This window comes from Temnothorax nylanderi, unplaced genomic scaffold (genome assembly GCF_030848795.1).
Source record: "Temnothorax nylanderi isolate EJ_2023f unplaced genomic scaffold, tnyl_v1.0 TNYL_tig0019_pilon, whole genome shotgun sequence".
In the NCBI taxonomy this organism is placed as follows: Eukaryota; Metazoa; Arthropoda; class Insecta; order Hymenoptera; family Formicidae; genus Temnothorax; species Temnothorax nylanderi.
The window spans coordinates 261,031-278,213 of NW_027249081.1; the positions used below are offsets into that span (position 1 = coordinate 261,031).

Here is a 17,183-nt window from a genome sequence, read left to right on the forward strand (position 1 = left end):
GATAACTTCATGAGTTTCTAGCAGTTGCTTCTCAGATTAGATTGAAAGTGGTCGAGATGTATAACTAACGTTGAATGTATACTGAACATTATAGAAAATTAAACTTATTAAGCATAATTGAATAGAATAATGTTGATTATTTGTGTAAGTGAGAAATAAATATCAGAATCGCAGATCGTTAACTTTAAGAATGAGTTATGATAAAGTCGTGCTCGATCTCCGAGGTAAAGAAACTCTACATTAATTATTTAAAACTTATATCTTAATTTAATTTAGTTATTATCGAATGATATACTAGATAATTTAGCTATATCTAAAATCAGTTTTAAAGTTAGCACATTGTGCGATCTTTTTCACCAGGTGAGCGTGAATTAGTGCAAAAGAAGACTTTCCAGAAATGGGTCAACTCCCACTTAGTCCGATGTTCGTGCCGAATCGGCGATCTGTACGTCGATCTGCGAGACGGCAAGATGTTGATAAGGCTGTTGGAGATCTTGTCGGGTGAGCGTCTACCGCGCCCGACCAAGGGCAAGATGCGCATCCACTGCCTGGAAAACGTGGAGAAGGCGCTGCAGTTTCTGCGCGAGCAGAGGGTACACCTGGAGAACATGGGGTCCCACGACATCGTCGACGGAAATCCGCGTCTTAGCCTGGGTCTCATCTGGACGATAATCCTACGATTCCAGATTCAGGACATCACGATTGAAGAGACCGACAATCAGGAGACCAAATCCGCCAAGGACGCGTTATTATTGTGGTGTCAGATGAAGACCGCGGGTTATCACAACGTGAACGTAAGAAATTTCACGACGTCGTGGCGGGACGGTTTGGCGTTCAACGCGATCATACACAAGCACCGTCCGGATCTGATCCAGTTCGACAAGCTTTCCAAGTCGAACGCGATCTATAATCTCAACAATGCCTTCAACGTCGCGGAGGACAAGCTTGGCCTCACGAAGCTACTGGATGCCGAGGATATCTTCGTCGATCATCCGGATGAAAAGTCCATCATAACGTACGTTGTCACGTATTATCACTATTTCTCGAAGATGAAACAAGAAACCGTGCAAGGTAAAAGGATCGGCAAAGTAGTCGGTATCGCGATGGAGAACGACCGTATGATACACGAATACGAGAGTCTCACCAGCGATCTGTTGCGCTGGATTGAAGCCACGATAGAGGCCCTCGGTGATCGCAGGTTCGCGAATTCCCTGGTAGGCGTTCAATCGCAACTTTCGCAGTTCTCGAATTATCGCACGGTAGAAAAACCGCCCAAGTTTGTGGAAAAAGGTAATCTCGAGGTGCTGTTGTTCACTCTACAATCGAAGATGCGCGCAAATAATCAGAAGCCCTATACGCCCAAAGAGGGCAAAATGATATCGGACATCAACAAGGCATGGGAGAGACTGGAGAAGGCTGAACACGAACGGGAATTGGCCCTGCGCGAAGAACTGATTCGACAAGAGAAGTTGGAGCAGTTAGCAGCCAGATTTAACCGGAAGGCTAGCATGCGCGAGACATGGTTGTCAGAGAATCAGCGATTGGTATCGCAGGATAACTTCGGTTTCGATCTCGCTGCCGTAGAAGCCGCCGCGAAGAAGCACGAAGCTATAGAGACTGATATCTTCGCCTACGAGGAACGTGTGCAGGCCGTCATGGCGGTCTCGCAGGAGCTTGAGGCGGAGAACTATCACGACATTGAGCGTATCAACGCTCGCAAGGACAACGTGCTGCGACTGTGGAACTATCTTCTGGAATTGTTACGCGCCAGGCGGATGCGGCTGGAACTCTCCTTGCAGCTGCAGCAGAACTTCCAGGAAATGTTATACATATTGGACAGCATGGAGGAGATCAAGCTGCGACTGTTGACGGATGATTATGGCAAACATCTGATGGGCGTGGAGGATCTGTTGCAAAAACACTCTCTCGTCGAAGCAGATATTAATGTGCTTGGCGAAAGAGTCAAGGCCGTCGTTCAGCAGAGTCAGAGATTCCTAGAGCATGGAGAAGGCTATCGACCGTGTGATCCGGCCATCATCGTCGAGCGCGTGCAACAATTGGAGAACGCGTACGCCGAGTTGGTGCGGTTAGCGATCGAGCGTCGTACCAGGCTCGAGGAATCTCGGAAACTCTGGCAATTCTATTGGGACATGGCCGACGAGGAGAATTGGATAAAGGAGAAGGAACAGATCGTATCCACGGGCGACATCGGTCATGACTTGACCACCATCAATCTACTGCTGTCCAAGCACAAAGCATTGGAGAACGAGATACAGTCGCACGAACCGCAGTTGATGTCGGTCGCAGCGGTCGGCGACGAGCTAGTCCGGCAACAACACTTCGGCTCCGATCGTATTCAGGAAAGACTTCAAGAGATTCTCGCTATGTGGAATCATCTGCTGGATTTGGCGGCTTTCAGGAGAAAGCGTCTCGTAGAAGCAGTAGACTATCATCAGCTTTTCGCAGACGCGGATGACATAGACATTTGGATGTTGGACACTTTGCGACTCGTCTCGTCGGAGGATGTCGGCAGAGACGAGGCAAATGTGCAGTCGTTGTTGAAGAAGCACAAAGACGTAACGGACGAGCTTAAGAATTATGCCACGACTATTGACCAACTTCATCAACAGGCATCCACATTGGGCGAGCAGGACGCCAAATCGCCGGAGGTTCTGGAGAGACTGACCTCGATAGACAACAGGTACAAGGAGCTTCTCGAGCTGGCCAAATTGCGTAAGCAAAGACTGCTGGATGCGCTGTCGTTGTACAAGGTATTCAGCGAGACCGACGGAGTCGAACAATGGATCGGCGAGAAGAACAGGATGCTGGACACGATGGTGCCCGCCAAGGATATCGAGGATGTCGAGATCATGAAACACCGCTACAACGGTTTCGAGAAGGAGATGAATGCGAACGCATCCCGCGTCGCCGTGGTTAATCAGTTGGCCAGGCAGTTGCTGCACGTCGAACATCCGAACTCGGAACAGATAATCGCGCGACAGAACGAGCTGAACCAGAAGTGGGCCGAGCTGCGCGAGAAAGCGGAGGGCAAGCGCGAGGAATTGAACTCTGCACACGGCGTGCAGACGTTCCACATCGAGTGTCGCGAGACCGTGTCCTGGATCGAGGACAAAAAGCGAATTCTACAGCAGACCGACAGCTTGGAGATGGATTTGACCGGCGTGATGACGCTACAGCGCAGATTGAGCGGCATGGAACGCGATTTGGCGGCTATTCAGGCCAAATTAGACGCTCTGGAGAAGGAGGCGGAAATCATACAGAAGGAACATCCGGAAGAGGCTGCGGTTATACGCGAGAGAATCTCGCAGATTCATTTGATTTGGGAGCAGTTGACGCAGATGCTGAAAGAGCGCGATGCCAAGCTCGAGGAGGCCGGAGATCTGCACCGATTCCTGCGCGACCTCGATCACTTCCAGACATGGCTCACGAAAACGCAGACCGACGTTGCCAGCGAGGACACTCCGACCAGCCTCGCCGATGCCGAGAAGCTGCTTACGCAGCATCAGAACATAAAGGAGGAGATCGACAATTACACCGACGATTACCAGAAGATGATGGAGTATGGCGAGCGGCTGACAGCGGAGGCCGGCGATGGCGACACCCAATATATGTTCCTGCGCGAGAGACTGAATGCGCTGAAGATGGGCTGGGAAGAGTTGCATCAGATGTGGGTGAATCGTCAGAACTTGCTATCCAACTCCTTGAATCTACAGGTGTTCGATCGAGACGCGCGTCAAGCGGAGGTACTTCTATCGCAGCAAGAACACATTCTCACCAAAGACGAGACGCCGGCGAACTTCGAACAAGCGGAACACATGATCAAGCGACACGAGGCCTTTATGACCACCATGGACGCCAACGACGAGAAAATCAATTCGGTCGTGCAGTTCGCTGGACGTTTGGTCGATGAGGGACACTTCGCGGCTGATAAGGTGAAGAAGAAGGCCGAGAACATCAATGAGCGTCGGCGGATCAATCGCGAGAAGGCCAATCTACTTATGGAGAAACTCAAGGACCAGCTTCAATTGCAGATGTTCCTGCAAGATTGCGAGGAACTCGGCGAATGGGTGCAGGAGAAACATATCACTGCTCAGGACGAGACATACAGAAGCGCAAAGACCATTCACAGCAAGTGGACGCGTCACCAGGCGTTCGAAGCAGAAATCGCCAGCAACAAAGACCGCCTGCAGCAGTTGCAGCAAGCCGCGGACGAGTTGATTCAACAAAAACCGGATCTGGCCGAAATTATCAAACCGAAGGTAGCCGAATTGGCGGAACAATTCGTCGATCTGGAGACCACGACTCACGATAAGGGCGAGCGATTGTTCGACTCGAACCGCGAGGTTTTGATACACCAGACTTGTGACGACATCGATTCCTGGATGAACGAATTAGAAAAGCAGATAGAGAGCACCGATACCGGTTCCGATCTGGCATCCGTGAACATACTGATGCAGAAGCAACAGATGATCGAGACTCAAATGGCGGTGAAAGCGAAACAAGTTACCGAGCTGGACAAACAGGCGGAACATTTGCAACGCACAGTACCCGATGATAAAATGGAGGAGATCAAGTTCAAGAAGGAGAAAGTCGCTCAGAGATTCGCTCAGCTCAAGGCGCCGCTCATCGATCGTCAACGGCACCTCGAAAAGAAGAAAGAGGCCTTCCAATTCCGACGCGACGTCGAGGATGAGAAACTGTGGATCGCGGAGAAGATGCCGCAGGCAACTAGCAACGAGTATGGAACTTCGCTATTTAACGTTCACATGTTGAAGAAGAAGAATCAGTCGTTGCGCACGGAAATCGAGAATCACGAGCCAAGGATCAACTTAGTGTGTAATAACGGGCAAAAGTTGATTGACGAGGGACACGAGGACAGTCCCGAGTTCCGGAAATTGATATCCGAGTTAACGGAGAAGTGGCGCGAGCTGAAGGATGCGGTTGACGATAGAAACAAACATCTACTGCAGAACGAGAAAGCGCAGCAATACTTCTTCGACGCTACCGAGGCCGAATCATGGATGAGCGAACAGGAGCTGTACATGATGGTCGAGGATCGCGGTAAGGACGAGATCTCTGCCCAGAATCTGATGAAGAAGCATGAGTCGCTTGAGCACGCGGTCGAGGATTACGCGGAGACGATTCGTCAGCTAGGCGAGACCGCTAGGCAGCTAATAAACGATCAACATCCGTTGGCCGATCAGATCGCTGTGAAACAGTCACAGGTGGACAAGTTGTATGCCGGCCTGAAGGATCTGGCGGGTGAGCGACGCGCCAAACTGGAAGAGGCACTCCAATTGTTCATGCTGAACCGAGAAGTCGACGACCTCGAGCAATGGATCCAGGAGAGAGAATTAGTTGCCGGTAGCCATGAGTTGGGCCAGGATTACGATCACGTGACGCTACTGTGGGAGAGATTCAAGGAGTTCGCGCGCGACACCGCGGCGATCGGTACCGAGCGAGTGAACGCCGTGAATGAAATCGCCGATTCTCTCATCGCCACCGGTCATTCCGATGCAGCGACGATCGCCGAGTGGAAGGACGGTTTGAACGAGGTCTGGCAGGATCTGCTCGAACTGATCGAGACGCGCACGCAGATGCTGGTGGCCAGTCGCGAGCTACACAAATTCTTCCACGACTGCAAGGACGTTCTCGGCAGAATCCTGGAGAAACAAAACGCCATGTCCGACGAATTGGGTCGCGACGCCGGCTCGGTGTCCGCTCTCCAACGTAAGCACGCCAACTTTATTCAGGACCTGTCCACGTTGCAGAATCAGGTGACGCAGATCGAGGAGGAGTCCGCCAAACTGCAGGCGAGCTACGCGGGCGACAAAGCGCGAGAGATCACGAATCGCGAGGCCGAGGTCGTAGCGGCGTGGAACAATTTGCAATCGTTGTGCGAGGGTAGACGAGCCAAGTTGGAGGACACCGGCGATCTCTTCCGATTCTTCAATATGGTCAGGACCCTGATGATCTGGATGGACGACGTTGTGCGTCAGATGAACACGTCCGAGAAACCGCGCGACGTCGCCGGCGTCGAATTGCTGATGAACAACCATCAGAGCTTGAAGGCGGAGATCGATGCCAGGGAGGATAATCTAATGGCGTGCATTAATCTCGGAAAGGATCTATTAGCTAGGAATCATTACGCCAGCGCGCAGATAAAGGAGAAATTAGCGGCATTGACCGATCACAGGAATGCACTGTTACACCGATGGGAGGAACGTTGGGAGAACTTGCAACTCAGTAAGTTGCACTTGCTGTTCGAATTTTCAATCTTGCGTACTTGTATGATATAATATTGTATTTAATACTCGCTTTGCTTGTGTTTGCTGCAGTTTTGGAAGTTTACCAGTTTGCCCGAGATGCGGCAGTTGCTGAAGCATGGTTAATCGCTCAAGAGCCGTATCTTATGAGCCAGGAGCTTGGTGTAAGTAGTTACATTGGAGCGCAAATACGAATTTATATAATCGAATCTTCTTTGAAAAATTTACGATTTTCCACAGCATACTATCGACGAAGTTGAGAATTTAATCAAGAAACACGAGGCTTTCGAAAAATCGGCAGCTGCACAAGAAGAAAGGTTTAGTGCCTTGCACCGACTTACTACTGTAAGTAGTTTCACAGGAAATATATGACTGAATAACATTGTAATCAAAAGGCTCGTAAAATACTGAAATACTTTTTATTGTGTCATATATCGTTTAAACATTTTCTGCGATAAAACGTATACTTCTGTCTTCCATCATAAGTGTATAGAAATAAAGTTTTCGTTTTTTACTGCAGTTCGAATTGAAAGAACTAAAACGACGAGAACAAGAAAGAGAGGAAGAAGAAAGACGCAAGAAGGAGGAAGCGGCAGCGGCGGAGGCTGCACGTTTGGCCAAAGCGACACCCGTTACTAGTCCAGATGAACCACCTAGCGAAAGGTAATGCATAAATATCTTTTCGCAATCTATGCCAACGACGTTATATATCGTGAATGAATTCATGAATGAATTTTCTTTATTGTAGAGCTGAAACTGATGGGGCAACAAGTGGAGAACGCGGAGAGGACGAAGGACACGGTAATATAATTACACATAATGGATATGTTTTGGGTTTTACTAATCGAAACTGTGACTTTTCTCGGTACTTACCGCATCTTCTAATTCTGTCTACGGTTTTGCATTCTGTTTGAAGATGCTGATATAGAATAACCGGTATATAACACATGCACATTATTTTAGAATATAATGTCGAGTGCTTTTTCCTAATAGGATTGTATTTTCATGTTTGTATAATTCTTTATTGACTTGGCGTGGTAATGATTGCAAATTGGTAGAGTAATATTGTGAACCGAAAGAGAAAAAGCGGAACAAAAGTAACGTTTCATTCCTTCTGTCATGACTAATAATCGCGAATGCATCGAGAAATCTTGCTTTTGACGTAAAATTCAACTTTGACGACTTATAGTATTACGAATACGGTTTGTCTGGATAAGCATGTGTGACATCGCTAACAGCACGTTTATTTTTGCCTTTTCCCCACCCACGCCGAAACTTATTCCGATCCGTATCAAATCCGTCGTCCACGTCATCTCATTTTACCCACTCGAAATGCACCCTAATGCGGCACGGAATGCACGAACTACAGCGGCACATCGCAAGGCTTCTACACGTACACCACAGCCTCAAGACAAGCCCAAGGAAGGTGAGTGTTACGCGATAGGTATGAAACTTGTCAAAGCGTGAGACGTCTCTACATTGAGTACATCTTTCTAATTCCTCCGCAACTCTTTCGAAACTGTAGTCTCGAGTGAATCATATCCTATATGTATAGGTTCCCATAATTTCACAAACTGGTGATGGATGGATGATCAGGTCACGTCTTCGTAGCAGTACTTAACGATAGCTTTGTTCTTCAGATTTCACGTTAGCGTTAAGTCACATACGTCGCAATAATCTTGTATCTTTCAGCATACTCATAGCCACGTCGCACCTATCGCTCTCGCCCGCATAAATCACTATTTGCTTCTATTAACTTTTTCTCTAGCAGGTGATGGCCCGTTATTCTGCCCGAGATGTTCCTTCTGTCGTCTGACAGTTCGGTTACGTCACGAGAAAGCACGATTTATCACGATTTATCGAACATTTTAGATACTTGGTACCGCACGTGTGTGAAATCACATATAACAACTTGACACGGTGAAATATCGAGCGAAATTCTAATTACAGTCTCAATTTTCGATCATACTAATCTGTTGCCAATTCCATTTCATTCACCTGGTAGGTACACCTTTGTTAACTATACTATACTTCATTCTCGTCCATTGCACAATTACGTTGAAATATAATGCCTTGTTGGAAGGTAAGCACATTCATGAAATCCGTCATTCATCACTCTAGATCTATGAAAGCACGAAATTGGGTTCTATCATTCGTATACGTGTTGCATATAGAATTTACTCGAATATTCGTACGGTCATACCACCTATGAAGAATCAATCATTGAACTTGTGATTAACGTCGAGTCACGCCTTTACGCTATTAATCACAGCGATCGCGTTGCAATTGGTATAACCGTGATGAATATATGCGCGACGCATTTAACAAACGATGTATCATAAGAGTAATACATAGCATGATTTTGTGATTGGTGTGGTGTAGTGCATGCACAAAGACCTAGACAGCTGTCTTTCCGGGATGGAGACGGGACCTCGCCTGTCACGCCGACATCTGTGAAAGCTCCGCCGCATGGTATCCGCACGCCGACAAGTAAGTGTTCGCAAATACTCAAATCTCAAACTATGTGTGCCGAAAGGTCATTTATTAATATTTCCCGCCACTTAGCCGCCACGATATTACCGTGAGTGATTGCTCAAGATCAATTCAAATATTGAACAATCGTTCATTTTGACGCAAACCATATGATTAACGAAAAATTATATTCACGGTTGAGGAATCCCAGATATAGAAATGCAATTCACACGCGACCGAGATCAATTCGTGCTGAAATAGTCTGGTTCTTCTCCGAAGGCGTTCTTCGTCGGCAGCGGCCCGTAAGGACATATATTGCCGTTTTTATCCACGAAACAACAAGCCTTGACAACTCGTAATACCTCGTCCACCGATCGTGGTAGATCTTCGTCGTTGATCGTCACATGGCGTATGATCTGCTGTCTATCTATAACGAATAGAGCTCTGTACGCGTACCCTTGTTTCTCGTTTAACACACCGTAGTCGCGCGCTATCTGATGACTCTTATCGGAGACCAGCGGAATCTTCATCTCGCCCAAGCCTCCCTGCTTTCGCGGGGTCGTCACCCACGCAAAGTGCGAGAATTTGGAATCCGTTGAGATCGCTACTACCTCCGAGCCTAGTGCAAAATGCGGGAATTGATTAGCACTGATAAAATAGAAGAGGAAACATTGTCATAAGTATAAAAACTCGGGATAAAGAATAATCCAATTTAATAGAAAATAATTAAGTCTGTTTTCTAAACGTTTGTTTGACGAATCTTTCTTTTTTACAAGTATTCTTCATCGACTTTGTTGCTGAAAAATCGTATTTGTATAACGTCACTAACATCGATAACGGGGGAAGAAAAATGTAACTTCGTACCAAGAACTCGGAATTCGGCGATGCGGTCGCTAAATTGGATAAGTTCGGTGGGGCAGACGAACGAGAAGTCGCACGGGTAGAAGAGAAGTACCAGGTATTTCCCCGCGAAATGCTGCGACGACAGTTCCTGCATCTTTAGATCGATTATCGCGGCAGCGGACCAGGGTGGCGCGGGTCGTGACACCGCCGGTATTAATTGCACCGGCGGTGAGCGCGGCGTCTCTGACCTTTCCGCACAACAAGTGTTCATCCCTTATTTTTTTACGCCCGACATGAGCCGATACATCAGTCCCTCGAGGCCAGATATTGCATATTCCATGTTTCTACGTCGCCAATCGTCGCGGATACGTGAAACTTTTTACGATCGACTTTATTTTTCATTCATCGTCAGACTTCACCGTTCAAGACACACGAGACGTATCGTCGTAGAAAATAAACAGTAATTTTTATTACCATTCAGTGGCGCAAGTATTACGAGCACACGCTGACTTCTCGTTAAAAAAGCTTTTAAAACCTTTAAATTAATTAATTACTTTAATATTAAATAATTTAATAATAAAAGAAATTTATATAAATATATTTAAATTTATATAAATATATATAATAATTCTAAATATATATATAATATATTTAGAAATAAAAATATTTATACATATGTTACATATATATTTCTAAATTAACGTAGCTATTATTATAATGCGATAAACGCGAAACGTACTTCCTACTTGTTACATACAGTTTGACGAGCATGCATTGCTCATTTGGCATCTTATGCATGAGCATGTTGCATGTGTGTATTCTCGTATGTTCTCTGTATGTAGTTAGAAAGCATGGAAAAAAAAATATAACGCGTAACACGTGTGGATATGAGGACTATTAGCGGCAAATTGTTTACCTGACACAAATCTCTGCTACAAGCTAGGGTACAACCGTAAGTAAGCTAATGAACGTTATGTGTGTTGCGTACGTCGTAAAGCTCCGAAAGGAAGTGGCTCCGAGGCTTCAAGACGTAAGGAACGGAGCCGCAGCAAGTCACCATTCAGGAGCTTCCGCTGGAGAAAGTCCGCCAAGTCGCCGAGTTTAGATCGCAGTGGCGTGAGTGATGATGAGCACAGTATTCCTGGTAAGTGAATGAGAAAAAGAGACTTACACGATCGAGGCAGTAATTATGCAATAATTACACTTACACGTTCGTTCGTTGAACGTCAAATATTCTTTTTTTCTTCTTTTTTTAAAGACATTTTTGTTAGTCGCTCGCGCGACTACACTCCAACTTCGCTTTATATACGTATATTTACAGCACAAAGTATGAAAACGGGTGGTCCAGCTTGGCTGAAAATAAATGATGTCACTACTCGAGGAAATCGGGAATATATTGTAATATCTACTAGTGTGGTTTTAACTCGCGGAATTCTAAATTACTATATCGAAATGTTATTCAGGTGGAATCTGACATCTAATCTCTTTACTAATCGATCATGTTTCAATTATGTAGGTTTTTAACAATTATTTTATCATTTGCCGTGTATTCAAGAAGACAGCTGCTATGGTTATATGTTACATAATGGGAAGACATTCTTGAAACTAAATTATATCCTATCACTTATGCATTACGCCTAACAAATAAAGGAATGAGTAATCGGGGCTTGTTTTTGTTCCAAGTGTCATAAATATAAATATGCAGTGTATGTTGGGAAGCTCAAACGTTAAGCAAATGCGGTCTCTAAATTAGAATAATAGGGAACTGGGAAATGTTATAACTGGGCGGTGTGTTCCACCGAATGCGTTGTTATGATTAAAATAACATGTTATTGATTATTTGCAGCTTTATCGTCCATCCGAAGCAAGGAACGCAGGCTGGCGTTCTTCTTTCGTATAAATAATTCATAATGCATTACTTATCGAAATGTTTTAGCAAATTGCTCGTTATCGTGCACGTAATAGATAGTTAAAGCCTGTTACCTTTTCCAGAGCAACGAAGTCCGAGCGACGACGAGTTCGAGGGACCGTTGCAGCGGAAGCACGAGTGGGAGAGTACGACGAAGAAGGCGTCCAATCGCTCCTGGGACAAGGTGTACATGGTCGTACGCGGGCAGAGCTTATGTGTATATAAAGATCAGAAGTCGTACAAAGCTTCACCCGATCAACCGTACAAAGGAGAGGCTCCTCTTGACTTACGAGGCGCGACTATTACCGTAGCGAGTGATTACACTAAGAAGAAACATGTCTTCCGAGTCAAGTCAGTGTACTCGATGTTATATATTATGCGCATTCTGCGATGTAGATATCGCCGTAAACTTGTTTTTATCTTTACAGGTCGCAAAGCGGATCCGACTTCCTGTTCCAGGCCAAAGACGATACCGAAATGAATGATTGGGTGTCTGCGTTAAATCAAGCGGCACAGGGAACATCAGGTGCAAGCACATCCAGGGCTCACACCTTGCCAGCCCCGACACAAGCCGAAACTAAGCGGCGTAGTTTCTTCACTCTCAAGAAAAAGTAAGTGTTGATTGGGAAATTTTGCTATTGCAATATCGTACACAAGAATTTTAAGATAATATGGATGATTTGACTGAGCGCAAGTTTCAAGCGAAACCGAATAAATTGTGTAAAAAAAATTTTACAAATAAACTATTCTGTTGACAAATAAAATATTCTCTCTTACGTCGTAATAAAATTCTAAATCTACAATTTTACAATATCTGACAATGTTGCGAATATTTATATCACGAATTGTATGAATTATTAAGTTTTGCAGCGTTTCAAGTCAAGACGTGTATTCTTGTATATAAGGTGCCTGTGTTACTTTGTTATTATCTTGCTTCATCCTTTCGAACACGTCCCGATGAAATTGACAGAGAATATTCTGTTAGCAATAAAAAAAAAAATACGCGTTTATCATCTTCCATCACTTTACTTCCCTTTTAACAACACTCCTCGTATTCCATATTACAACACTAATTTTTCTTCTTTCGAAATGATCTTTCTTGATTTTCTCTTCAGCTCTCTTCGGTTTGAAATATCATTTCAATTAATCATTAGACGATACGATAGCCAACGTTTCATTTGGTTATCGTAGAAAACATTATTCATCGTCATTATCATTCACGAGTGACGGACGATCGTCTCGTAAAGCATAAGCCAATGAATCGAAAAAGATACGCGCCCTCACTCCACATCATACGAAATCCATTCGTCGTTTCCTATCGCATTCGATCATATTGCATTTATCATATTTTAGAAAAGCCAAAAAGTAGAAAGCGATACCAATGAACGTATGAAACAGTACACAATTGGAACAACATTTAGAAATGCGGTGAGTCGCACACACAATCCTCTAGATCATTCTACCGTCGTACACTATTGCACGATTATTAATCGATCATCATTCCAATTGTTTTTCTTTTTTTATTTGGTCTTTCGTTATGATTAGCTTCTGGGAAAATACAACAGGAATGTTCTTCCAATTGTGAATGCGGAATGATTACGTAAAAATCTCTGAAACGAGAGGGTTTGGATGTGTGTAGAGCTTTCTGTGTTTCGCCAAACGAATATTTAGCCGATAAATCTCACAAGAAAAATGCTTGAGTGATACGCCACAGGAATAATATAGTTGGAGAGATTCCACATCGATGTAAATTTCTGCAGAGAATCTACTACTATCTCTAACAATAAGATTCTCGTGCAGTAACGACGGATATGTGTGAAACGCAATTATTCTCTACATCACATTGTTCGACGTAAATAGGTGCTTTTTAATACGCATATACATAGCTATCCGCTTTCATTTTGAATACTTTTTTTATTTCGCATAAGATAGTGTGTTACGTAGATAATCAGATTATTGTGTATCATTGTCAAATTCTATATTGTAGCTATGTTCAACCACCCGCTTCTGACATCGTCATTTATTCTTCATTGCTTTTTCTGCTATCAGAATATTCCCAGGAACTTTTATCGTAGAGGTAACCGATCGTCCGCGCGTCTACTTTCAGACGCGTGCGAGACACATATTATACAATATGTGGCTCCTTAAAGACGGAATATACTTGATATTTTTACATATTAGTTATAAGTAATGTATAATTATTTACGATGCGTTGAAATTCTTATGTGGTAGCATCTTTTTTGTGTAACATATGTATTTCATAAATAATAATAGTGTATAAATGCATAAGTTGCAATAATTGAAAGTAGAACAAGTATAACGAACTTCATTTCGAGGTTCGAGCGATGATTTATTGCCAATTATTGTGATTACCTTAATTTAAATTTTGCTAATATAAAATTTTATTTGACGCAACTCATTAAATACCTTGAGAAATCGTAAAATGCATTTTAATGATTTACAAGGATTTTGATTTTCTACATAGTATATTAGTATATCCTTTCTCTTGTAACCTCGCCATTGTACATATGATTACTAAATTGTAAGACAAAAGCAGTAATTGGAAGTGACAATTATTGGTTGTCCTGATGAAATAATTATCACCTTTCACGTTTACTAATTTTCAGCTAAACTGGAGCAGTGAAGTACGGTGTAAGCCGCTCGTAATGCGTCTGCACAACATCATGTTTATGAAAAATGTTTCGTCGCTCTACATGGTTAAAGCAACGCTAATATAAAATTAGAAGACATGGCCACACGGTGTTATGAAATGAATTGAAGGACGGATTGAACGGGTCTTTGAAAACGCCTACTTTCGAAGAACGGAGATATTTAAACGGTTATATGTTGATATTTACAAGTGTAGGCTATTGAAAGTCTAATTAAATTTAGTTCTTCAATGAATTTTGGACACTTTGCAATATTTGCTAGTTGAAGAACAAGCGACATTTTCGATGTCCCACGTTAGCGTGATCAGACTTTTGACACGGGATTTAATTCTATTACATTTTACGTATGTATTATCACGCATTAAGATGCACGATCTTTTCCTTGTCAATGAAACGAATGACGTCTTCTTCGTGGTACAAAGTATTTTATAAGTTGCTGCGATGTTTTTATACTTCAGCAATGCTTTTTTTTTTTTTTTTTTTTAAGAACGTTATACGATAGAAGACGATCTTGTTGAGTCCGCAAAGAAGGTTTGGAGGAGATATATCTTAGTCACGATTTACGATGATTTTTATAATTATTCTTCACGATGAGTTCAGAATTTTAATGTTTTTTTTTCAATGCATTTTATTGCATTTCACGCGAGTTCTCGTGTTACAGAGCAGATATAGTCTCCGACAATACTGAATGAAGGGCGAGAACGATTCCAGCCGTGTTGATCGCTTAGGATATATCGCTTTCATTATCATATTATCGCACCGCAGTATTTTACTTGACTTCTTTTCCTGCAAACGTGTCTGTTTGCGTTCGGATGACTGCCATATATTTTAAGAGCCACACTAACTTGGGACATAATATTATATAAACTAGCTTTTAACAAATTGTTAAATATGCAGTGCCCTAAGGGAATACCGCATTGAAGAATTATAAAGAAAATGTAATAACTAACAAGAGAGAGAAAGAGAGAGTTTCCCCATCTCCCGTCCCCCTGTCCCCTTTACACGCTCCCCATATATCACATAATTCTGCAGAATTGCAAGAGTATTTAAAAACCTCTGGACTCGCGCAAATGATACAGTTTGTATTAAGTGAGGGCTTACGGTAAATTATTATAGCCGTATTATATCACTGTTGCGAATCAATTGTATCTCACTTGATTCCGACTCGACATTTGGCGTGACACGCGGACTATACATTACTCTTTTGTAATTGTTAACTTTCTTTTTTTTAAATATTTATCACGTTTATCTTTTCCTTTTTAGAGTATAGATATTTTCTATTGAGACGTTCTAAGAGCTCCTTCGCTTTGGAAACAATTTTTAGTTTAGTGTACACTTTGGAAGAACTGTAATGGCTTTTTTGATAATGCGCGACGAAATGTTACGTTTTATTTGTTTTTCATCTCGATGCGACTCGATCCGGTGTGTACTCTGTCCCTTCGAAACGTAATCTCTCTGCGATAGTCTCCTTAATTCTGCGACTCATATCAAATATTTGGGATATTTAAGTTCGTATAGAAAAATTGTATTGTCAGCTAAAGCTTATTACGAGACTTGTATATACGGAGCTATATACACGCATACATACACATTATGTCCGCGAGAATAATTCTAATCAAAATCGATCGTACACCCGCTTTTATAATTTCGTGCATGTGCATTTAGCGAAGGACATTGAATTGAATATCAGAGTCGCATTGCTAAGCAAACACAACATTTGGTATGTCATAGCTATGTGTTTTATATATAAATATATCTATAAATATATAAATACAGAACGATGAAGAGCATTAAATTATAAGAAATAAAAATTATTATAATAGATTATATATATATATATATAAAATAATTGTCGAATTTTTGACATGGTGATTCTTTTCGTTTTAAAACGGTCTTCCCCGTATGTTTTCAATAAGGAAAACGTCTGGGCGGCGTTCTCGAGATGTATTATCAGTGATTATCAGCAAGCTTAAATGAAAATTTCCTCGAGCATTTACTCGATGGGGTCGCTTTAATACGAAAAGAATTTGCAATATGCATCATTAAATACTCGCTTAAATTAAACGTTTGGTTGTATATTTCAAATTGTTATCCTCGATACGTTAGAACGCATTTGCGGCACAGTATCTTTCTCTAAGCGAAAAGAAAAAGTACTCGTTTTTCTTTATATCTAACGCTACATCATATTATTGGCTCTATTGAATTCCGTCTTCGCTTGTAAAACGGATTTGATACTCTCGCTTCATTCCTAATCATTGTCATCGTGCGAGACACGAAAATGTAATTGTATACGCGCCGATTACTTTACCCTCAAACTTCGTTAAGGTCAACGTGTAATTTTTTAATGTGCCTTTTTACAGCTTCGTTGAGAAATAAAATGCGATCAACTATCAAGCGTGATTGGTGCCAGCGGAAAGACCGTAGCAACAACTCGAACAGGCACGAGCAAACGAGCTCGTGGAAAAACGAGAAAATGAGACATCGCAGGCGTCTCGATCCGTTCTCCTTCCGATTCTTTTCTATTTATCGCGAGACGATCGTTTAAGTCATATATAATAGTCGAGATGAAACGAATAAATGTGCGCGCGAACGAGCAATTTGTCTCAATAAATATCCCAATAAATATCATTCGCGCTCGTTGAGGCAGACTGTTCGTTCGCGTTCGTTCGCGTTCGTTCGCGCTCGCTCGACCTCGATCCCGCTCTTCGCGCGAGCGCGGTTCGCCAAGTTACGCGATTACAATAGCCGACGCGTGACAACTGCGAGCACAAAGTTGCGTTTGCGAAATTGGTCCGCGTTAAATGCCGAACGCACGCGGGAGCACGTGTTGGCGCGTGACGGCGCAAAACACAAATACACAGCACGCGGCCGTCTATTTCCAACGGTATCGATTTCCGCGCGGCGTGCGGAGCCGAGCGGGGGCTTTAAAAAAAAAAAGGAAAACTACGCCGCGATAACTCGCCCCAGTTACGTCCACCGCGAATTATCGAATTATCGGGGATG

General features: G+C 43.2%; 1 protein-coding gene across 8 annotated transcripts in view; it reads left to right on the plus strand.

Moving 5' to 3' along the window:
• The window catches only part of Beta-spec (spectrin beta chain), a 34,815-nt gene extending 18,241 nt beyond the window's left edge, over window positions 1–16,574 (plus strand). Inside the window, exons 3-13 of one of the 8 annotated variants that reach the window (XM_071699602.1) lie at window positions 361–6,267; window positions 6,360–6,451; window positions 6,528–6,632; window positions 6,808–6,950; window positions 7,036–7,088; window positions 7,657–7,713; window positions 8,670–8,777; window positions 10,600–10,746; window positions 11,595–11,862; window positions 11,940–12,122; window positions 14,139–16,574. In XM_071699602.1, coding sequence (XP_071555703.1) covers window positions 361–6,267; window positions 6,360–6,451; window positions 6,528–6,632; window positions 6,808–6,950; window positions 7,036–7,088; window positions 7,657–7,713; window positions 8,670–8,777; window positions 10,600–10,746; window positions 11,595–11,862; window positions 11,940–12,122; window positions 14,139–14,142 — 7,067 coding nt within the window. In that variant the 3' untranslated portion in view covers window positions 14,143–16,574. The remainder of the gene's footprint in view (window positions 1–360; window positions 6,268–6,359; window positions 6,452–6,527; window positions 6,633–6,807; window positions 6,951–7,035; window positions 7,089–7,656; window positions 7,714–8,669; window positions 8,778–10,599; window positions 10,747–11,594; window positions 11,863–11,939; window positions 12,123–14,138) is intronic. The other 7 variants (XM_071699605.1, XM_071699604.1, XM_071699603.1 and 4 more) reach the window with 7 other exon arrangements.
• Window positions 16,575–17,183: the final 609 nt, after the last annotated feature.